This window comes from Solea senegalensis, linkage group LG10 (genome assembly GCF_019176455.1).
Source record: "Solea senegalensis isolate Sse05_10M linkage group LG10, IFAPA_SoseM_1, whole genome shotgun sequence".
Classification (NCBI taxonomy): Eukaryota; Metazoa; Chordata; class Actinopteri; order Pleuronectiformes; family Soleidae; genus Solea; species Solea senegalensis.
The window spans coordinates 22,592,899-22,617,052 of record NC_058030.1 but is presented as its reverse complement, the minus strand read 5'-3'; the positions used below and the strand labels follow the sequence as shown (position 1 = coordinate 22,617,052).

Genomic DNA, 24,154 nt, shown 5'->3' with positions numbered 1-24,154 from the left:
CGTTACTTTTACAACGGAAATTTACAATGACAACAAGAAACACGTGTTTACGTCAGGGATTATATTGTGACGTTAATGCCACAAAATAACGTAGATCTTATTTAGCCGTGAGTGACGTCACAGGAGCGTCAGAGCCGGTGGTAAAGGAACAATCCCGAGTGCGTCAAGACTGCAAAAACACACCAGGGCTCTTTCTGTCTCACCTTCAAAATAAAGCTTTGCTTCAATCCGATATTAAATCCGATCCTTTCAGGCAGACTCTCCATACTTTAAATGCAGACAATGGTTTTAAACGAGCTTTTAAAGAGATGGAGGTAAAATACTCTTGACTCTCCAAACAACCATAATTTCAAGTTTGTAATCCACACAAAACCTAAAACACTATTTTTGAAAACATTTTCAAAATGTCACCCTTGTGTTTTTTTGACATTATTTTAAGAAAACAATGACGCCATAATCCCACCTCACATGTAAACTCTGTCCACAAACATGTCATGTTTTTTTAATGTATATTTTATGTAAGTATATAAACAGCATGCATACTACTTTAAAAAACATATGCTGCACACCTCCTTCACTGTTTCTGGTGCTGTTACAGCGCCACACACAGGCCAGTCATTTGTGTGGTTTACAGAAAACTCTTTAAGGACGAAAATGAGAAAACAAATAGAGTTTGTGTGTGGATAAAGCCTCAGTCAGTGGTTTTGTGTCATGCTTACAACAAAAACAACGAAACGATTCGTTTTTATTTAAGTGTTTATTCTGCTGTCTGCAGATTCCAGATCAAATGTGGATTAAATGTGGATATGCAAACAAGTCACATTTCTACTGGCAGTTTCAACCGCGTTGCCAGCTTTATTTTGAAAAGACTAGCCGGAAGTGGTTGTAGAGCGTGTCCAGTGTGAGCTTGACGACAGCCCAGGACCGCGCACTGACAGGGAGGATAATCGCAGGTGGTTAGCTTGGTTACAATCTGCAGACTCGAGGCGACAGAGGCAGGTGTTCGTCTGTGTGTGAGCGGAGCTTTAATCCCACCCAGTGACGTCACACACTCTCCTCTCTCGCGGATCCACACTGTGTTGTGTTTTCTTTCTTCCTCCTCGTCCATGATGCGCTCCCGTGTTTGGTTCGTCGCCAGTTGCGCTCGCATCCTGCGCGCGCTGCTGCTGCTGCTGCTGCTGATGGACGGAGCGACAGGACAGAGAGCGTGCAGTGAGGTGAGACACGCGAGGATCTCCACACAGCAGGGATTCGCCTGAAACACACACACACACACACTCACTGTGATGCTGCTGCTGCTGCTGCTGTGGACACACACACACACACACACACACTCAGTGTGTCTAATAAATGGGATTTAATGAAAAAAACGACTCATTTCCGGGTTGGGTCATGGCGTCATGATCAGGTTGAGCATCAGAGCCGGAACATGAGATGTTCCTTCAAGCATTAGAACAAGCCTGGACAACATGGAGCTGCATCAATGTCTATTATGGTCTGGTTTCAATTCTCATCGAGAGCTAGACTGATAAATCAGTCGACCGATTTATCAGGCCGATATTCTTTTGATCAGACCTTTTTTTTTTTTTTTAAATGAAAGATTTAATGTGTAGGAACCTAATGTTACAGCTCAGTATGTCATACAGTTATTGAAAAAGCCGATATGATACTCTGTATCACGCTCGGTCAGACTGTGGTGAAAATGTTGTATTGGATATTTAGGGACACAAATATCTAACATGAGATATAATCAAAACACCTGGAATATCACACTGTAAAAGATATTATCAGCATATTTGTCTTTACCATGTATGATGCCAAGATCCACTGGTATGACTAATGCTAAGCTAACTAAAACATCGGCAGAATACGCTGTTATCTTATATATGTTGTGCAATAAAGAACATTTATATCTGCATCTGCTGTGACATGAAAATGCAACGTTAATTTCACGACAGAGAGACTAAATGACTACATGAACGTGTATGTACACACACACACATCAGTATCAGTTATTGGCCACACCCCCGATATATCGGCATATCAGTATCGGTCCAGTATTGTGCGTCTGTAGTAAAAGTGATAAATAAAAATAAAAAACTGATTCATGTTGTTACACAGTAAGATGTCAGGTTGTGGTTAGCTGCTAAGTGCGTTAGCACAAATGTGCTGTTAACAGCTTAAGCTTAAAATGCTCGCGTACCGCTGGTGGTACACGCACCACAGGTTGAGAACTATGGATACAGAGCAAAGAACTGTGAAAATGTTCACATTTAATTATTTAAAAAAATGAAATAAATACTGCTACTTATGAATCAATTATTCAAATGCTCGACGATTACTTCAGTGATTGATTAATGATCGATTAGTCACTGCAGCCACTGTGTGGATCATTTATTATTGAATATATTTTATAAAACTGGCCACATTTATTGGACCTAAAGAAATTCCTTCATATAACATATATAATTATTAGTGGGCCAAAATATCAATTTGGTGACATATCGTCGTCCTTCCTCGTGCATAACGATAATGTTAATATGTCAATGATTAAAGGAAGGCGTTCTAACGTAAACCAGTTCACCCTGTGAGCCAGTTTCACTCACAGGGCGTCACTGCCTCATGAGTGAAACTTGGATGGAAGTGACCTGGCTGAAGCAGAGGGATGATGGAGGAGAAAGCTACGTTCAATACATGGACTTCAGGCACTTTGTTGAGAAATCCTGACGTTTCGTTGTCTTAACTTAGACAGATATCGCGATGTGTCGATATAGGACTGTCTCGCAATTTAGTGATTAACACAGAATCACTGTATCGTGGACCGTGCAGCGCGTATCGCATCGTGAGGTGCCATTAGCTGATTTCTTCAGACGGGCATTGGCCGTAGAATAAGTCTTGTAGCTTCTCCTCTGTTCTCATCACACGCTCACACTGTTATCAGTTTCCTGCATGATTTGGCCTTTTCCTTCCCTGTGCTCTGGCTCGGCTCGGCTCAACACCTCCTCAGCACAGACTGGCAGCTCTGTCCCAGACACACAGTCCCAAGATAGAGGAGCAACATTCCTCTCTTATTATTGGCTCAATCCCTGTTTTCACACAGAGAATGAGATTAGCAGCAGCAGCAGCAGCAGCAGTTCTCTGAGACGACTGCATACATGTCATCACATGTCATCACATGGTTTGACTGTCACATCACATGGTGACAGTCACATTTAAAGGCATTCATTGTTTATTGTTCAGTGTCATGTGAACATATAGTACAGTAATAGCAGTGACGCTTTCTGTGTGTGTCACTGAAGAGCTGTGAACCCTTTGGTACAAATATCCTCAGATTACAATCCCATCCTTTTGTAGATTTCTTGTTGTGTGCTCATTTCATTAACTGCAGATAATCTTTAAGTCACTTAATAGAATTCGATTAGCGAATCACGAATGCTGCAAAAGAGTTGGCGATCGACTAAGTAACTGATTAATAACCGAGTAACAGTCGCAGCCCTAGACGTAAACTTAAAGATAGAACTTGTTTCCGGTGTGTTTGAGTTAGACTCAGAGCTGAAACAATGAAAACGAGATGAAGAAAAGTGACTTCTGCCATGTTCTGTGCTGTTAAAATCGGGTTTAAGTGCTGTGAAACGTGGCCGCCGTGCTCTGTTTATGGTGCACAAGAGACCACAGATAGATTATAGACACCAGAGTGAACCACTGCCCTGCTACAGACAATAATAATCACGTCCTCTCAGTGTTTCTGCTGAAATCAGGAAGAATCGGGCGGCGACAACAATGCTGCCATCGTCCCCGGTCACTGTTGCCATGGAGATGGTATGTTGTGTATCCAGGGTGGAGGAGTGGCTGTGGCTTTAGAGATAACACTGCTGGTCATCGTGTTTTATAAAACCTACCTAGCTGTGTGTGCTCGTTAAAGGGATAGTTCAGGGTTTTTCTTGGGTACTCCAGGACACTGTGTTTACAGAGAGACGTGAGACTGTGCTGCTGATACAGTAGCCGTGTCCTCCTCATTCAGCTTTGATGTGTAAATGATTGTCGGCCACAGTGACTCAGACTTCATGGAGGGTGGAGGCCTTTTGTTATTTCATGTGATTTGTGGCTGATTTCTAACGTGCATGTTTTCTTCTGTGTGTGTGTGTGTGTGTGTGTGTGTGTGTGTGTGTGTGTAATTGGCAGACAGACTACTACTACGAGTACACAGAGTGTGACAGTACTGGATCTCGGTGGAGAGTGGCCATCCCACACAGAGCCGGTGCCTGCACTGGACTCCCGGAGCCCGTACGTGGCACAAAGTGCAGTAAGTCCAGTCGGTGTGTGTGTGTGTGTGTGTGTGTGTGTGTGTGTGTGTGTCCCTCACCCTCTTATCAGCAGTCAGGAATTTCCACCACTTCATCGCACACTGACTGACCCTGTTTGGAACGCCTCAGAACCGAGCACAGGACAATAACCTCAGAGGGAAAAAAACAAACCCAAAAATGCTGTCCCTTAATTGGTTTTCTGCAGCTTTTACTGCTTCAGCCGCCTCATTATCTCACCATGCTGTTGCTAAAAATGTCTTCCGACAGTGTGGGAGGTTCACTGAGTGGTGACAGATGGTTTTTGAGACTTGCGTCTTTTATTGCTAATGTTTGGTTCTTGAAATGGATCTGCTGAAGGAAAGGTGACGAGGTCAGAACAATGAGTCGTTTGGAAATCGCAAATAAACATTTCAAATGTTAGTCATATTTCTGATCTTTCTACATTCTCAGTTTGAATATCTAATGGTTAATATTGAATTTACGATTGACTTAAAGCTTTAGTAAAACTTTGTTTTCACTGACATCTGACTGGTCGTTAAAAGAGAGGCAGATTTTTCCAGTGGAAAAGACGTCTTCTTGTTACAGGGTGGTCACAAAGGAACAGGTTCATCCTGCTCTGTCTGTCTGTCTGCTTCACCTATGGTTCCATTCATGTTATCACAGGCGGAATCTGTGTGTGAGCTGGAGTTTGAATCTGAACAGGCCTATTTAGGGCTGCAGCGATTAGCCGGAAACAAATGAATAAATTAATTGTCAGTTATTTTGATAATCCATTAATTAGCAAAACCAGTTCTCAGATTGTTCAGCTGCTTAAGTGTGAACATGTTTCTTCAAATAAATTGTTTTAAGTTCTAAAAATATTGATCAACAGTTTTTTTTTTTGCGGACCAAATGATGAATCAAAAAAAAACACACAGATAATTGTTAGTTGCAGCCGACCTGAATTATAATAGTGGATTATTATGAGGAGCGTTAAATGTTAATATACAGTCAGACCACACTGCTCGTTGCATTCCTGTGTAAAAAGGAAAGAAAGAAATGTTTCCAGTTTGGCAGGAACACAACAATCACCTCACACCTTTTGTTACTTTGTCATCTTCCTGTTTAAAGTCAACACAAAAAGCACAAAAGAAGAAAAACAGGACTCCGTCATCTTTACCTCTTTAATGCAAAACGGCAACAATAATCTGCATCATCCAGAGATTATGCAACAAATCAGCCCATTATTACTTATTTATTCAAATTGACACGTTTATACCACAAATTATTAAACTGGGGATTATTAGATATAAATGAATAAAAAGGAACCCGCCAAAATAAAATCAGTGTCATATCCACTGTTGGCTAAACCTGCATTTCCATAGAAAAACAACATCAATCAACCTCTAGATTAATAAACACAAACTATACATGCTGCTCCAAACATGTGCGATATCACCAGTGTCATTTAGAGAAGTGCAGCATTTCTGGTAATTACACTGTAAATAAATTTAATGCTGTGTATATTTGATTATGTACTATATATTCTGTTGTAATGTGATTTAAAAAATATCTATTTTGTATATTCAATGATGTTAAAATGCATGTTTATTATTTATTACGTTTACCTTAACTTATATCAAAAATCAACACAATGTGATGTAACAGCTTGTAAAAGCTTACAATATAAGATGTATAATGGATTAAGATACCACTTTTTTTGTGTCTGATACATTTATGTGTCTGATAAATGGAATATCTGCTGACACTGATATCAGTCTGACCTTTTTAAACGATGGAGCTGTTAACAACACATTTTAAAAATACAATTGTCTCAATGTGTAACAAATATTCTTCTCCTATGAAGAAGAAATTAACTGCCTCAGCTAAAATGCTTTATAATTAATTATTTAATTTATATACTGTACATATTTACAGTCTGTACATAGTGAAGCATGCGATGTGTAGGACCGATACTGAGTGTCATATCAGCTTTGGCAGAGAAATCTGCCTCCTACAAAACATCTTTGTCCCTCAAGGAAGAACAGAATATATCTGTGCACACACTTCTTCTTCTTTTCGCTGGTGGCTTTAAAGCACCCTGAGGCATCATCACGGCGTTTGACCAAAGCAGAGTGAGCGTGAGGAAAAGCTGAGTGTGACGCTGGCAGATGCAGAAAAGCACATTAGCTGTGCACAGACACACACAGTGTGTAACAGGATGTAAGGATTAGGATCATGTCTCTTTAGTTAGATCCACTTTTATATTATAAGCATGTTTTTCCCTCCCTCTCTCTCCCCCCCCTCTCTCTCTCTCTCTCTCTCTCTGCCCTGCAGCCTTCTCATGTAAGTCCGGGGAGTTCCTGGAGATGTCGGCTCAGCAGTGCATGAAGTGCGCGGCAGGAAGCTACTCCCTCGGCAGCGGCGTCCGCTTCGACCAATGGGATTCCATGCCCAGTGGATTCAGCAGCCTGGCGACGTCGCTGGAGAACGCTCCCCGCGGAGAAGACCGACTCACCTGCAACAGGTGTGTGAGTGAGATTCAGGAAACGCTCAGATCCACATCCAGAAAGTTTGGAGTTTTATGTTGTTTTCCCTCGCAGCTCCTCCTGGACACCTCAGGGAAACTACCTGGAGTCCAACAGGGACGAATGCACGGTGTCGCTCATCTACGCCGTCCATCTGAAGAAACAAGGCTCCGTCAGCTTTGAGTACCAGTATCCAGACAACAACCTGCTCTTTGAGTTCTTTGTGAGTGCTATGATCTATCTTTATTCTTAAACCATTCTATAATTTAGAGATCTGTCCATTTTCTACCACTCTATCCTCCACACGAGGGTCGCGGGGGATGCTGTGCCAATCTCAGCTGATATAGGGCAATGGGCGGGGTCACACGCTGGTACACCCAGTCCATCGCAGGGACACACAGAGACAACAACACGTACGGTCAATCTACGGAGTGTCCAATTGACCTAACCCCCATATTGCATGTCTGGAACCCAGAGAAAACCCACACACACACATGGAGAAATGTAGAAAGGCCCTTGTTCCAACCAGGGCTGGAACCTGGGTCTTCTTGCTTCAAAGGCAAAAGTGCTAACCACTACACCATCTGTTGAATATTTAACTGTATTTACTTCCATTGGTGCAAGAAAAATCGAAATCCTTTGCAGTGAGTTTGTGTTTTCTTGTGGGTCCGGTCGTTTGTTCGTCGTCCGCCTCTCGGCGCTCATGTGACGCGTTGTTATTGCTCGTGTGGGTTGTGTTGCTGAAGTATTCCAGTTTCACACAGAGCTTGAGGTTAAGGCGCGTGAAACGTAATGACACAGGGACGTCTGTGCGTTCACACTGAAGGATCCTGGCATTGAGTCACGTACAGGAGTCTGTGACAATTCCAAGACAATCTCTGAAGGACAGAGGTCTCAAACGTCACATGCTTTTTTAAAACCTTTTTTTCCACTTTTTCAGATACAGATATTTAAGTGAGAGCAGAGTGTGACCGCGCTCAGGTCTCCTGTTGTCTGTTGTAAGCTGACACATCGTCACAGCGGAGGAAAGCAACAGCGTTATCACTGGCTGCATTCCATATCGTTGTATCCTGCTGTTGTGCAGGCTGCCTCACTGGCAGAGATCAGTGTCGTGACACTAAAATGGAACTGAGCCATAATGACAATAACAATACTATGGCAAGACGAGTTGGGCCTTTTAACTAGCTCTTAAGCCCATTTTCCACCTATGGTCCGGCCTCGCCTCGGCACGGTTTAGGTTGGTTTTCCACAGTTTTACAGAACAGTAGCTACTCAACGTGGGCGGAGTCATCACCGCACGGCTGCATGAAACTGCTGTGACTTTGTTTCACACACACACACACACAAAAGAGTGATGAGTGACTTGTAAAGCAGTTGTTTTCAGTGTAACTGAATCATTAGAATCTGTTAATTAATAAGATTTGTTCAGTACTTCCTCCAGGACCGGAGGAGTCACTGGACTGAAATACAGCGGCAATCAGCAGTGCAGTCGCTTAATACACCAGACTCCTCTGTTAAATATTGACATTTTAGACATTTCCCTGGTAATTGTTGGAGATTAAGCCACGTTTTTAGGATTGTTAAGTATTTTTAACTGATCTACAGTTCGGCACTCTTCCTGTGACGGCACACTGACCAATCAGTGGCCGCCAGTCTGGCTCGCTTTGAGACGTGCCGTGCCGTGCGAGCCGGTGGAAATGCGGCCTTAGTTGAAGTCTTTTAGAAACGTTTGGTCCTTTTTGAAATAAAAGTTGTGTTCATGAATGAATGAATTCTACTGGCATATACTTTATTGTTTCAATACACAAGTGTACCCAATAAAAATATTTATTATAAGGCTGGGAAATATGGCATATACATACTATCTAGATGTTTTTAGGTATATGACATTTATGTGGATATAAAGCTGCACACAGGTGTTAGAACAATACACTGTTAATAACACGCCGTTTACGATCTGTATGACATGATCTGAAAATACATTTCAGATCATTCCTGGTTTATTTCTTTGGCTTTTTAATGTTAAGTGAAGGATATTTACGTATGTTAGAAACATTGACGTCTGCTATAACACAATAATTACGTGTTATTGAGTGACACTTTTAAAATATAATTTGTACGTATATCTATGTACAAATTACATAGATATCTATCTACAAATCACTATATATGTTTTAATCACTCTATAATATTTAATTTATCACTCATTTATCCAATAATAATAATGATAAATCGTAATAATAGATAAAATACTGATACATTCCCAGCCCTATATTTACTCATGTTGATAAAACACAAATGTGCATGTCTGGACACCGGTTGTTTATTGTTTGTTTTCTCAGATCCAGAATGACCAGTGTCAGGAGATGGATCAGTCCACTGACGCCAAGTGGCTCAAACTCACCAGTCACGGTGAATGGGCGACACACACCGTGAGTGCAGCACTGTTGACATGAACACTGTGTGACACCTCTCCCACAATAAACACAATAAATGTGCCGCCGGCACGAAATCCCTGTAAACAAGCAGGAAGTCTGGCCACAGTAAGACGCTGCTGTCGCTCACTGTTGCCTTCAGTGTTTTTAGTTTTATTTTATTACTATAACATTTGTTCAGTCCTGTATTTTGTATTTTTGGGCGGAAAATGTCCTGTTAACTGTAATCATTTAATAAATGTTCAGGTAGCTGGACGGTTTCCACTATTCAATGATTTATAGCTCATATATTATACTGTATTAGTCTAATTGAAATAGGATTTTTTTAAATTTTATTTATAAATTAAACAAACTGAATAAATAGTTAGAACTAATACTACTTAATTTGTTGTTTTTTTATAATACATTTCATATTCAATTGGCTATTTGTGTAAATGCAGTGAAGTCTGAACTCTTCATATCCAGTAATTTAGTTTGATCGGGTTCATTCCGTTATTATCGGCACAGCAACGGTATCTACATCTGCTATAAAGTATGAAAAATATGATGTTCATTTCACAACAGAAGAGATTAAATGAAGAAACTTGTAAATATTGGTATCAGTTATCTGCCCAAGCATCGGATATCGGCAAAAAGTCCGATATCATGCATTCAACATTGTGTGTGTTCAAGGTGAACCTGAAGTCTGGGACCAACATCCTGTACTGGAGGACAGGAGGTGTCCTGATGGGGACAAAAGTGGTGAAACCTGTCTTGCTGAAAAACATCCAAATAGAAGGTTTGTCATTTTTTCTACTTATTTTTTTTAACCTCTCACTCTGTCAGTGACAATGAAAACACTCTTTGTTGTTTGCGTCTACAAGGAGTCGCCTACACGTCAGAGTGTTTTCTGTGCAAACCGGGGACGTTCAGTCGCGTCCCAGGCTCGTCCACGTGCGAACCCTGCCCTCGGGACACCTTCTCGGGTCACGGCGCCAGCTCCTGCACTCCCTGTGACACCAGCATTCAGTATGCAGGTGAGTGAGGACGACTGTTGCAGAACCAGTTGTGGACATTCTTAATTAAGCTTCATTTGAAAACAGCATTTGTGCTTCCAGACCAGCTCTGGATCACAAGTAATCTACCTCCACGCTGACATTCCGTGGTATTATTTGCAGAATATTCAAATATTCTAACGAGATGCATTCAAAGACCCTGGTAAATGTCATCTCTTCTGCAAACTCACATGAAGTCCATTAACTAAATGTTTACTGCTGCTGCTGCTACTGAGAGATTTATTTTTATGAATGCAATGATTGATAAAACATTAGTTTTGTAGCTTTTTAATGCTGTATATTATGAATAATAACAGTAACTGATCCACTTTTTATAATCAAGTGAGTAATTGAATAATTGAATACTCATTTTATAAGAATAATGATATTTTTATTGCCAAGCTGTTACTGGAAAACTGCAAAGTGTGACTACTTCCTGTTACCACTAATGTATTATGATAGCTGTGGAATGCATGACAGCTAACACTAAAAATTACATTTAAAAAAGGGCATTTTATTTTATAAGAATAACAAGTGTTATTATTAAGTGTAACAAACGATACGGCACAAATTGATTGAAAGTTCATCAAACTTTAGAAGAAGAATCATTTTTGTGGATGAATGCTGTTGTATTTTTAAGTGATTTATTATTTTTAAGTTCTCCTGCATTTTTAATCGACTTATCCCATAATACTCCCTTGAATGTGGTTGAGTATGTGAAATTAGATTTTCTTTTTTCTCGGGCCATTCATCAACATTCATCCCCAGAAAAATGTCATCTGTTACTATTTGAATGAAGACGAGTAACACATCCGTTTTGTTTATTCCCACATGTAAAGCAGTCTGTGTTCTCGACCCTGTTTGAGCCGTGATGAGACAAGAATAGGCTCAGAGTTATTACATATTTCATGGAGTTCACCTCTTCATGCATGTTGCATGACTGCTGTGCCTTTAGCAGAGTCTGCAAGCAGGAAATGGCTAATTATTATTTTCTTTAAATCAAATATGGCATCATTATTTACTTCCCTTTACTGAACGCTTCTGTATTTCACTTTGATTCTCGTGTTTTGATGAGTGTTCTAAATGTATTCTGCAGTTGCTCTTTTTAAACGACTCTTTTTTTGCTCACTTTTCCAAGCGGAGGGATCAGCGATGTGTAAGGACAGACCTCCGTGTTCGTCCAAGGACTATTTCCAGATCCACACAGCGTGTGACAATGAAGGCAAGGTGATGAAGGAGATAAACACCACACACACACACACACACACACACACACACACACACACACACGTAGAATGGAACAAGAGAATCTCAGCTCAACTCCTTTTTATATATGTCTCAATTAATCAATTAATCGTTTGGTATATTCTTAAATATTCACATTTAAGAAGCTTAAACAATCGGAAATCTTGTTTTAATCATGAAAAAGCTTCAAACCGATTAATTGATTATCAAAAGAGTTGTCGATTAATTTCAATCGATTAATCGTTTCGGCTCTCTGCATGTTTATTATTTATTCCTGTCATTGTCGGACTAATAAAGGACTTTCTTATCTTATTATTTTCATATCCTGTGATTTCAGACGCAGGTCATTTATACGTGGATTGAGCCTAAGATCTGTCTGGAGGCTGCGACCGGAGCTGTGACGTTACCTGCAGGTGGGACGCGAGAGCCGTGCCCCCCGTGTAACCCTGGTTTCTATAACAATGACACAGCCACCTGCTCGCCCTGCCCACCTGGGACCTTCTCTGATGGACTCAAAGGTACTCAGAACTCAGTTTCTCGCTCTGCTTCGTTTTCCTTCCTTCAGTTTTGCTGAATTCTCTTTTGAATCCCCGTCCGTCCACCAGCGTGTCAGCAGTGTCCGGCAGGGACTGAACCCACCCTCGGTTATGAGTATAAATGGTGGAATATTCTTCCTGCCAACATGAAGACTTCCTGTTTCAACGTGGGCAACTCCAAGTGTGACAGCATGAATGGTGAGTTTGAGGTCTTGAATCTTAAAGCTACAGTACGTACAACTTCATTTATTTGCGACGTTGCAGCTGACATAAGATATTTAGTTTGTCCATTGTGGGCTACTGTAACAAAACATGGTGGTCCAAAATGGCTTGACCCTGTGACTCATTCTGAGTTTCTGAAAGAACGAAAATTGAAAGGTTTAACACTGTAAGAAATGTAAATATTTGCATCTTTGTCAGAGTGGAATCAAACGTGTCGTCCAATGCTTAAAACAAGGATGATTTTTAGACTTTACTCCGATAGCTATGGCCCCCCCCCCAGTGGGGGTTGGCGGTACTGCATGTGAGCTGTGAGCGATCATAAAAATAAAGAAAGATTTTTCATTTGCAGTTTTGTAACTTAGCTTCACACAGCTGTACATTATTATCTTGATTTATTGAGGTAGTATGAGTTATTTTCTGCCAGTTTTTAAATAAATAATATATATCAAAATACAAGAATATTATTATTAATGAGTTGTGATTGAAGGTTTTGGTGCAATGACATTCTTAAGTATAGGAGTGGCTGCTTTAAAGCAACACTATGGTACATTTATGATCATTTATGCCTTTGTTTTTTTTGTTTTTTTAATAATTAAAACAATCCTTTGATTTAAATCTGAATATTTTCATCTTTCTTTGTTCCATATATCAAGGGATCATTTAAAGTGATTGATTTTAGTTTGAGGACATTTAAGGACCTCATCGTCGTCTCTAAATCACTTAGAGATTTGTGGTGAACGTTTTCTGACACTTTGTTTAATTAAGTAAAGATGAATCGATGATGTTAGCTGCAGCTCTGGATCTAACCGCCGTGTCCTCTAGGTTGGGAAGTGGCGGGTGATCACGTTCAGAGCGGAGCCGGGAGCTCAGATAACGATTACCTCATCCTCAACATCCATGTTCCTGGATTCAAGTAAGTCGAGTGGTGCTGTGTTTCTTCCATTGTCCATCGCGCTGTCGTCTCTCTGTCTGATTCCTCTTGTCTCCGTTTGCTGCGTCAGGCTCCCCACGTCGATGTCGAGCCACTCTGCCACAGAGTTCGGCCGCGTCACGTTTGAATTTGAGACTTCGTGCAAGGCTGACTGTGAGCTCTACTTCATGATGGTGAGGCGGCGCCCGACATGTCTGCTGCTACTTAATGTGCATGTGTTTGAATGAGATATCGACTCATGGTGAAATGACCCTTGTAGGACGTAAACAGGAAGAGCACCACTGTAGTGGAGTCATGGGAGGGAACTAAAAGCAGACAGACGTACACACACGTCATGACCAAGAACGCCTCGGTTTCCTACACGTGGGCTTTCCAGAGGACCAACCAACCTTCAGATGTAAGCTCAACGACACACTGATGCATTTATTTATTATTCACCAGGATGAAAAAAACTGACTTTACCTGGCTGTGCACCTGTGACCTCTTAAGAATACTTTTGCTGTAAAGTTGCTGATTTTCTCCATGGACTTTTGTGCGGGAGAGTGAGTGGTTTACAAAACTCCAACAGCCAGAAAATCCTGTCCAACATTAAGACAAAGCAGTCTTTATATCTCATATACTTGAGCAGGAATAGACTTTTGTTTCGGGTTAAAATCAGTTTCTCCTGCAGTCGCGTTAGCAGTGAGATCAAGTGGTACGTGAGCCATTGTCACTAGATATTTGACTTTTAAATTAAAGTTAAAGTTAAAGTTAGTTTTATTAATCCCCTTAGGGAAAGTATTCCTCTGCATTTTGACCCATCCTAGAATTAGGAGCAGTGGGCTGCCACACTGAGTGGCGCCCAGGGAGCATTGGGGGGTTGGGTACCTTGCTCAGGGGTACCCGAGCCCTTTTTGGCTGGGTGGGGATTTTAACTGGCGACCTTCTGGTTACAAGTCAAGTTCCCTTTTCACTTGGCCCACGGGCTGCCCTTTTTTTTTTTTTTTTTTAAAGAAAAAAAAATGTGCAGTGACAGTGTGGAACATTTAGTGTCACATTATATGTCTTTATTTGTATTATTACCAACGTTATTATGATATGCAACAGGACGCGGTGATCGGCTCAAGGAAAACAACACGTTTTTACATTGGTTGGCCAATCTTTTGTGACTTGGAGCCTTGATAAGATCAGTAAATCAGTAAATCAGGTCGTGAAACAGAAGAGTTCTGCAAAGCTTTATCATCCTCAGTCAGTCTCGTAAAACTAGGCAAAGCAAACACTCCGTCGTGTTTGCTTTCAGAGATCATTTCTGAGGTGGTGCTGAAACCAAACTGCTAATCAAACAATCAGCATTTCATCACTGAACTCATAGAAAAAGACAAGATGTTTTTTATGGGAGGATATTTAGTCCAGATACTTCCAGCCACCCTGGTAGTAGCAGAGTGGGAGCTTAAAGGTCCAGTTTATGAGGGTTTATTGGTCATGGTTTGTTTTAATCAGTGTATTCATGCTTTAAAAGAACAATCATTTGGTTTCTGAGGCTTAGAATAAGCCTTTTATATGTACTTTGATTTACAGAGCCGTCTTGTGCCACCATTTTTATATCACAGCCCAAACAAACTCACTCTGCGTCTGGTTTGTTTTGTGTTTGCAAATATTGCACTGGACACTCGTGTAGCGGTTGGTGTTTGTTTGGTTCGTCCTTAAACAGTTGGTTCACTTCCCGTTCTGCTCGTGTTTTTCCAGCTGCGTCAGCACGTCGCTGACGTGGCACGGATCTACTCCATCTCGGTGAGTAACGCCGTGGACGGCGTGTCCTCCGCCTGCAGGGCTTGCGCCCTCAGCACCCAGACGTCCAGCTCCACCTGCGTGCCTTGCCCACCCGGACATTATATCGACGCGCTCAGCAACCAGTGCACAGAGTGTCCGCGGAACACGTACCTCGTCTCTCATGCCACGCCGGGCCCTGACGCCTGCAGACCCTGTGGACCTGCCAGCAGGAGTGACAAGGTTTGTGACGGATTCTGTCTCTTTTTTATGAAACGTGATTATTTATATGACACACGACCTTATACCTTATGTTGTCTGTGTTCTTCTTCTCAGGACCACGGTTTATGTTACAGTGACTGTCACTTCACCCACACAGAGGGCAACGCCACTCTGACCTTTGACTTCAGCCTCATGGGGTCTGTAGGATCGCTGATGAACGGTCCAAGCTTTACCTCCAAAGGCACCAAATACTTCCACAACTTCAACATCAGCCTGTGTGGAGGACAGGTTTGTGCAGAGATGAACACACTTCACACACACTCGCACAAAATGGCACAAAAATTTCTCTCTTTATCACAATATTCAGCAATTTTATCAGATATTGCACGATTTCCTAATACCGCGCAGCCCCCATATACATTTGGTGTTAAGTGTTATGAACAACGTTATTATGGTTTACTCACATTTGTAGGCTGCAGTGACCACAGACCGTGTGAGTTGCTCCTTTGATGACTGAGAGAAATAGACGCTTATATCCAGACGTGCTTCTAAAACAAAATGAGGTCCGTTTATTGGCTCCTCGTGGATTTCCAAAACAGTGTCGTAGAAAATAAACTGAAAATGTCACAATGAACAAAACAAAACTGTCTATTTCAAACCAAACAAGGTCCAACGTGGAGGTGTCAAACTCAAACGACCTGCGGGCCAATGTTTGTTTAAAAAAGAATTTGGCTCCTACATGGGCTGTAAATTAAAACTTAAACTGTGACTGTCTGTAGAGAAGGCATTTATTTCAGTTGAACATGTCTTCCTTCATCTCTGACGACGCTTCATGGTCATTTTACAACGTAAATCCTTCATAATGTTCCGTCTCAGGGTCATCTGGCCGTGTGCACGGACAACGTCACAGACTTGTCCCTCACCGAGCACCAGGCGGAGAAAGGTGAAGGAGCCTCTGCCGTCAAGACCTTCATCTGTCAGTCCACCATCATCCCGGCCAGTGGGCGGAGTTTCCACACAGCGCTGTCATCACAGTCCATCAACCTGGCTGACACATTTCTTGGTTAGTGTGCGAACGTGAGGGACTTTTGGTAACATTTGAAAGTGCATTATCACAATTAAGCAACCCGGCTTTTATGTCCTGCAGGAGCAACAGTCAGTACTACACTTGGTGAAATAAAGGCTGCACCAGAGCTGTTCCCCCAGACCTCGAAGAAAGTCCCCGATGTGAACTTCTACTACAAGTAACTCATAATTCCACACACGTTTCATTTTATCTTTGGGAAAAACATCAGTGCTCAAAACACGTTTTCTCTACGTTTGTCTGTAAGGTCTTTAGAAACGACCTCTTCATGCGAGTCTGGTCGCAGTGCCGTGGTCACGCTTCGCTGTAACCCAGAGAAGAGCTCTAGAGGAGAGCTCTCAGTTCCCAGGTACAACATCTCTGTCACTGTTGCTGTGATGTGATGTAGCAGTGACCGACTGAGACTGTGTGTCTGTGTCTTCTACAGTCAGTGTCCTGCAGGAACATGCGACGGCTGCACGTTCCATTTCTTATGGGAGAGCTCAGGGGCTTGTCCCACATGCACACGCAGAGACTACCATCAGATAGAAGGAGCCTGCAAGGGAGGACACCAGGTGTGTGTGTGGGGACACAGGGGACACAGAGTTTAGCCTGTTAGCACAGAGGCTAGGGCTTAACCAACCAATGATAACCGCTAAATGCACTGTGAACTGGTTGATGGCCTGTTTTTAAACATATATATATATATGTATACTTATACCATATATGAAGTACTGGCTAAGTATTGAGCGTGTGTGTGTTCATCTTCAGGATCTGCTGTATGTGTGGACTGAACCAAAGCTGTGCATGGGGGGTGTGACGTTGCCGGAGAAGAAAAGTCTGCCATGTGAGGGTATGGAGTTCTGGATACATCTCGGTGCAGGTCTGGGAGCCTTCACCGCAGTGCTGCTCATCTCCATCACCTGCTACTTCTGGAAGAAGAATAAACGGTACCATTTCATTGTTTCCCCCCTTCATCCCTCCTTAACCTAGTCTCCACTTCTCATGCCATACTTCCCTGTCCTCTACCTCAGTGTCCTCATGACCCTGTTCACATCTGGTATCAACAACTGTCTGGAATGATCCAGTCCTCTCCTCTCCTCTCCTCCACTCCACTCTCCTGTCCTTTCCTTTCCTTTCCTTTCCTCTACTCTTTCCACCAGATGAAAAGTATTATCTTTACTGTTTTAACCAATTTAGTGCGATACCTGACTCCTGTTATTGTCTTTTTCTTAAAAAAAGTCTTTATGGGTGTGTTTTTATTGCTCTTTTAAATGATTTAATATCCTCATTTAGTATTCTATTATTATTCCGTCAGTGTTGCTGAGTTACCCAGAGTACTGCGTGTTGTTTTAACATGTCTCATGTGGAAATGAGAGTCCCTCTTGAATCTTTGCTTCCCCTTCACAGTTTCTGTTTCATGTTCATGTTGGCAACATTACTCCTCCTCTACATTATTGACTCTGTGGCTTGTCTCCTCTCCAGGCTGGAGTATAAGTATTCCCGGTTAGTGATGTCTGCCAATAAGGAGTGCGACATGCCAGGGGCCGACAGCTGTGCTGTGATGGAGGGAGAGAACGAGGGAGACATAGAGGACGAAGTCGTCTACACAAAACCTTCTCTGCTTGGCAAACTCAAAGCCATAGCCTCCAAGGTGAGAGTTAAAGTATCACATGACTTTAAAGTGTTATTAAACCCCGTCTTCTGACGCTAACTCCACCCAATTAGACTTTTTGTGGGCTGAGAGCTGAGGGAGGGAGTGGAGACAGCCCCCAATCTCCCCACAACAAGACATTAACCATCACAATGGTTCTGAAGATTCTGAAGCTGTTAAATTATGGGAAAAAAAATAAACATTTGTATTCTGATTTCAGGGAAACGGTGAGATGTACGAAAACGTGCAGCTGAACTCATCCCATTCCAAAGCACTAGTGTGGAGCTAGGAGATGTGGTGAAGTGAGTGCTGACCCTGGAGAGACTTCACCACTGATGGACCCTCACCACCCCAACCCTTTATGAGCTTCAGTACCCTGGAAGAACCAAGTGTGTGTTCACTGACACACGTTAGGCTCCCAGAACCAGGTTCAGAGGAGTCCCACTAACATGCTGCTGCTGGCCTTAAAGCTCGGGTACGACAAAGCCGTCCAACTGTGTGTGAGAGACACTTCCTGGTCATCTTCAGATCCAGGTCGATGTCAGAAAGGCTGTTCCAAGAGCTCAGGTTAAGAAAAGGACCTATTTGACATGTGTTTGTATTTATTTCACTCTGTGTAGCAGATAATGTTTCTTTATCAAGCCATGGTGCCGCTTTTTTTATTTTTTTATTTTTTCACCATGGCTAGTGTGTATTTGTGAGTGTGTGTGTGTGTGTATCTTTCATTGACACACACTTATTATTACTATTTTGGCCAAAAAGAGCTGGTATTGTCTCATTTGTTTTGTTGAGGTCACCGCAGTGAGATCTGGAAATTAAAAGATGTCATCATTGTGGATGAGGTTTTGGTGTTTGGTTGTCAGTGTCAAATAAATGATGTATTTGTGTAGAAGTTGACTCGGCTTGATTTATTCCCCTGTCTGTTCTTCTCCTTTGACAAATTACCAGAGGACTTTGAGACGTAGGCTTCCATCGACGGAAAATAAAAGTAACATTATAATTCATTCCACAAGATAATGATAATCATCATTATCTTGTTAAATTGTTCAAATCATTTCTCCAAATTACAAATGTCATCTTTTATTGTTCAAGTGTAAGGAATATTTAATATCCTCTGGGGGCGAGTTCTTGTACAACCTTAAGCACACTTAAGCCCACGTTGCTCCTGACAGCTGTGTGAATGGGTGTGAATTTACCATAGAACATTACTTACATGGAAGAACATTATATAAATGACATTACTGTTAAAAGTTCTCTCAACGTTTATAATCATGGCGCAACTGATTCATGATACTTGAGAAGCTTGTGAGTGTAAACTGGCAACGTCAACTGCAAACAACCGTCATTTCAAAAAGGTACAATGAGCTTTGTTTTTGGGAAATTACATCTTGCTTAAAAAGAATCTTGTCTAGATTTTGAGTAAAATACATCATAAGTTATTTTGGCAGCACAGGCTCACAGGATTAGTTTCCTGTAATGTGTTTTTTGTGCATCTGATACTAAAAGAGCAACAGGATGAACCAACATCTATTCTGAAAATATCATTGCTATGATAACAGTAACTTTGCTTCGTTTAGTTTGATTTATTAAATGTCATCACTTCATACCGCTTAAGGGAAAAATGGCTTCTATTTTCATTTCTTTTCCACTGGAATAAATAAAAAAGGTATAATTAGATTCTGAGGAGGTTTATGACATTCGTTCATTAATAACTCTGCTTTTTTTTCCAGGTTACTGTGTAGTTTGGCTGAAATATGGATCTTGATGAGGTTTGTACTTTCTCTAGTTGTTCTATTGATTATATGAACAAGATTCCAGTTTGCATGCCTCAGACTTTTCTCACTTTGCCCTGACTCACCTGTAGAGGGCAGTGCAGGACATTGTTTAATGTCCGTGTCCTCTTGAATAAGCTTCTTTGTATGTGAACTAAAACAAATATTATGTATGTAGACACGTGTCTAATTATACAAGTGTTAAATCCCTGCCTGCATTATATTTATATGTGTGTGTATATGCACGTATGTGTATATATATGTGTGTGTATATGTATATAGTGTGTGTATGTATGTATGTGTGTATATACGTGTGTACGTTTGTATGTATTTATGTGTATATATGTGTGTATGTATGTATATATGTGTGTATGTATGTATGTATATGTGTGTGTGTGTATATGCACATATGTGTGTATGTTTGTGTGTGTGTATGTATATAGTGTGTGTATGTATGTATGTATGTATATATGTGTGTGTGTATATGTATGTATGTGTGTATATATGTGTGTGTATGTATATATGTGTGTGTGTATATGTATGTATGTGTATATATGTGTGTGTATGTATATATGTATGTGTATATGTATATGTATGTATGTGTGTATATATGTATATGTGTGTATGTATGTATATATGTGTGTGTGTACATGTATGTATGTGTATATGTATGTATATATGTATGTATGTGTGTGTATATGTGTGTATATATGTATATACATATATACATATGTATATGTATGTATATATGTGTGTATATATGTATGTATGTATGTATGTATATATGTGTGTATGTGTGTATGTGTGTATATATGTATATGTGTGTACATATATACATATGTGTATATATGTATATAGATATATAGAGAGAGATATGTGTATGAGATATACGTAAGTTCACCACCAGAGGGCAGTCATTACCCGGCCACGAGGCAAGAATCAACATTGCAAAGGTAATAATTGCAGAGATTATGATGTAGCCTAAAAAAAGGATTTGAACAGATTGTCCTGTTCTTTACTGCACTGTGTCTGTGGCTGCAGGACAGAAGACGCTGCAGACACTGTCCTTTCTTTCTTGCTTTCTTGCTGTCAGTCTGTCCTCCTTAAGAGACTAAGCTTAGACACAGGAGTGCATTGTCTTAAGGCGGGGAGCACTCCACTGGACACTTTAATTGGAGAGCCATCACTCAGGGAACAGATTAGGCAGGAGTGTTCGACACATCTCCCAACATTTGCCAACACGCACTGTGAATAGAGCCAGTGAGTGACTGAGTGTGTGTGTTCCAGGTATTACTCATGTTGTGGGGACTTCAATCTGTTCAAATTCCCCTTAAATGACTACATTTTAAGGTGGAGACATGATTAAGGTTTGAGTTAGACCAGTATTAGTTATGGTTAAGGTTAGAGTAAGCCTCCCGGAAATGACTGTAAGTCAATGCAATGTCCTCTGAAGTCATGGAAACGAGACTGTGTGTGTGTGTGTGTGTGTGTGTGTGTGGTGAGGGGCCGTTAATGTCGCTAAAGAGACAAATCTATCTTGAGATTTACCGACTGTACACACGCGGCTGAAGAGCCGGACAGACACGAGACAGAAGCAGCAGCCATTTGCTTGTTGTTATTTATTATGATGTCATCACAGCCTCATTATTGCACGCATCATAAACTAGTGGAACTATGGCTTTGTGTCCAGCCAGTTCCAGAGTTGCAGCTTTGACTCCCTCGGCTTCATTTCATTCCACAGAGATCCTGTCTCGTCTCTAAGCCTCGAGAGCCAAGCACACATTCTGTTGAACAGCACAGAGCCTTTCGTCGAGCACATGGCAGTTGGCACAGAGTGAACAGAGGAAACCATGTCTGCTGTTGACGGGTTGTTGTTTGACAGGGTTATTCTTGGGTAAATCCAATTAATGAAGCTTCCAGATGGAGTCATGATAGGATGCAGTAATCTAGTGGAAAGCCAATGTAGTATTTTCCTGGCAGAATTTCCCAGCCTCCTCAAGGCTCCCTCAACGTGCCGTATTGGGCGTCCAGATTTGAGGAATTCTGGAAGTTCTGGGTCATACTGTAAAAGTCCACTATGGTCAGCGTGACGTAAATGTCATCACCCGTGGACTCTTGTGGTCCAGGTCAAGAGCGACAACAAAGACGAGAAGTCCACTGGTACCCTACACATTTACAATCATCGCTCAAATTATAAAATGGCAAAGAAAAAAATGCTGCTACTGGAATGATATGTGTGTATGTGAGGACTACACTCAGTTTAGTATGAACAGTACCACGGCCGTATACGCTAGGGCTGCACGACTGATCGCAAATTAATCGGAATTGCCATTGGTTTGGTTTGGTGATGGAAACATTCAAGTTTTCTTATATATTTTCTTTCAGGAAAATTAGAGTTAAAATGCAAACATTGAGAATATCTGTCAAAGAAAACACAATATGATTTTTAAAAAAAACCATATCGTGCAGCTTTAGTGTAAACACTAGCAGTGCTCTTTGGACAGGGGAGTATGACACAGGCCCAAATGTGGCTATCTATGTATATATGTGTATATATATATATATATATATATATATATATATAACTGTATGTAAAAATGGACTTAATCTTACAGTCGGACATCACATTCAGTCGGAGCGATACGGCTGTCAGTCACTGGTGTCCACTCACATGTGCCCTGCTTTATTGTCTATTTACCTCTAAATGGGAACATGATTTACGAAAGTGACTTCAGGTCCTATTTAAGAGCTGAAACCCTAATGACTGGGACCATTAACTCCTCAGGAAAAATGTTTATTGACTTTATAAATCAAGTGAGAAGTAGAAGCTCATTTTCCCATCGACTTCCATTCAAACAGCTACAGTAATTGCTACTTCCTGCGGCTTCGCTTTTCAAACTGGGAAAACCGCGGCCGTTTCTCACAGACCGCGTGTTGATCCTGGCTGACAGCGACTCAGTGGCAAATCTCACGCACAGTGTAAGACAGAGTTGGCGATGGAGAGGTTAAAGGGCTGAGGCGGACTGAGAGGGAGAGGGTCAGAGGAAGAGTGTGAGACTGTTGTTCATGACTAGTCCCTGGACTAAGTGAGAAGAAAATCAGGGTTAAGTGCTCTATTTGTGCGACCATTAAAATCTGTGAGTGGAGCGGTGCGGGGCCCTCACTGAGCCAAATCTCATCAGTCACTGCCAATTTGAATCACCACCAGCAAACCCCCGTTTCCCTCTTTATATTCGTCTTCTTTCACCCTCTCCTCTCACCCTCCTATCCAAGCAGACAAACACACATTCCAGCAGCGGATGTGGCGGTGGTTGTCCGTAGCAACCTGCCATGCGGGGTGTATCTTGTGGGAGCAGGACCACTGTGTGAATGGCTGAGCTTTCTGCTAACAAAAACTGAATCTCGGAGATGCTTTGAGCTTCCATGGCAGCACTGTGACTTCTGGGCTGTGGGAGTGCTTTACATAATCCAGCAGCAGCAGCAGCAGCAGCAGCAGCAGCAACAGCAGCAGCAGCAGCAGCGGCAGCAGCAGCCTTCTGCTCTCTCTCTCTGCTCTAAACACACAAGCCCCAATGTAGGTCGACTAGTCTTGGTGCATCCTCTAAAATTCTCTCAATCAGTCGTTCAGGAGCTGTTAGGAGACCGACTGTGTCAAAAAAAAAAGAAAAGTTCATCAGCTTCTTTCTATCGATGGAAAAATATCAAGCATAATAGTCAGACTTTATATTATTTAGACACATTACAGTATGTGCAATAGGGCTGCAATGACCAATCACTGACTTAGCTATCTATTCTGATAATTGATTAATGAGTTTGACTGCTGTTTTTAATAATTAAAACACATTTTCTATTTTTTTTCATCTAAAATGTGAATATTTTCTGTTTTTTTTTTCTCCATTGAGCAAAGAAATCAGAATTAAAACACATTTTGGAAATGTTTCATCTTCATAAATATGACTATTTTCTGGTGTCTTTGCACCTTCTAACAAAGAAACAAGAATTAAAACATGTTTTCAGATATGTCAGCATGTTAAATGTGTCTTTGTTCCATACAAGAAAGAAATTACAATAACTTTTTAGATTCCTCAGCTTTTTAAATGTGAGTATTTCCTGGTTTCTTTGCTCCATGTGCGAAGAAATCAGAATTACAAAAATTATAAAAATTCTCAAATATTATTTTCTAGGTTTTTTTTTTTGCACTATACAACAAAAGAGATTAAAATTAAAAGACATTTTTAGATTCTTCAGCATCTGAATTGTGAACATTTCCCACTTTCTTTGCTCTGCGCTTCAAATAATGTAGAGTTAAAATAAGTTCTTTGATTTCTAAGCCTAATAAATGTTCAGGTCCTGGTTTCTTTGCTTCACATAATAAAGATGTGTCATATGTCACCATGATTCTAACAATAATTTAATCATTGAACACACTGTAAAATCACTTAGGTTGTATAATGCATAATAATCACTAGTTTAGCCTTCTTTG

The 24,154-nt window shown here is 41.1% G+C and overlaps 1 protein-coding gene across 1 annotated transcript; it reads left to right on the top strand.

The window, feature by feature from the left end:
• The first annotated feature begins 921 nt into the window (after positions 1–921).
• elapor2a (endosome-lysosome associated apoptosis and autophagy regulator family member 2a) lies at positions 922–18,251 on the top strand. The gene is made up of 22 exons (XM_044035857.1): positions 922–1,217; positions 4,183–4,303; positions 6,621–6,810; positions 6,887–7,034; positions 9,154–9,243; positions 9,919–10,024; positions 10,110–10,262; positions 11,419–11,507; positions 11,863–12,043; positions 12,131–12,259; positions 13,106–13,196; positions 13,285–13,387; positions 13,474–13,611; positions 14,940–15,203; positions 15,297–15,470; positions 16,059–16,245; positions 16,330–16,426; positions 16,514–16,615; positions 16,694–16,820; positions 17,017–17,195; positions 17,731–17,899; positions 18,120–18,251. Exons 1-22 carry the CDS (start codon positions 1,107–1,109, stop codon positions 18,186–18,188), a joined length of 3,018 nt encoding a protein of 1,005 aa, XP_043891792.1. The 5' UTR covers positions 922–1,106; the 3' UTR covers positions 18,189–18,251.
• Positions 18,252–24,154: the final 5,903 nt, after the last annotated feature.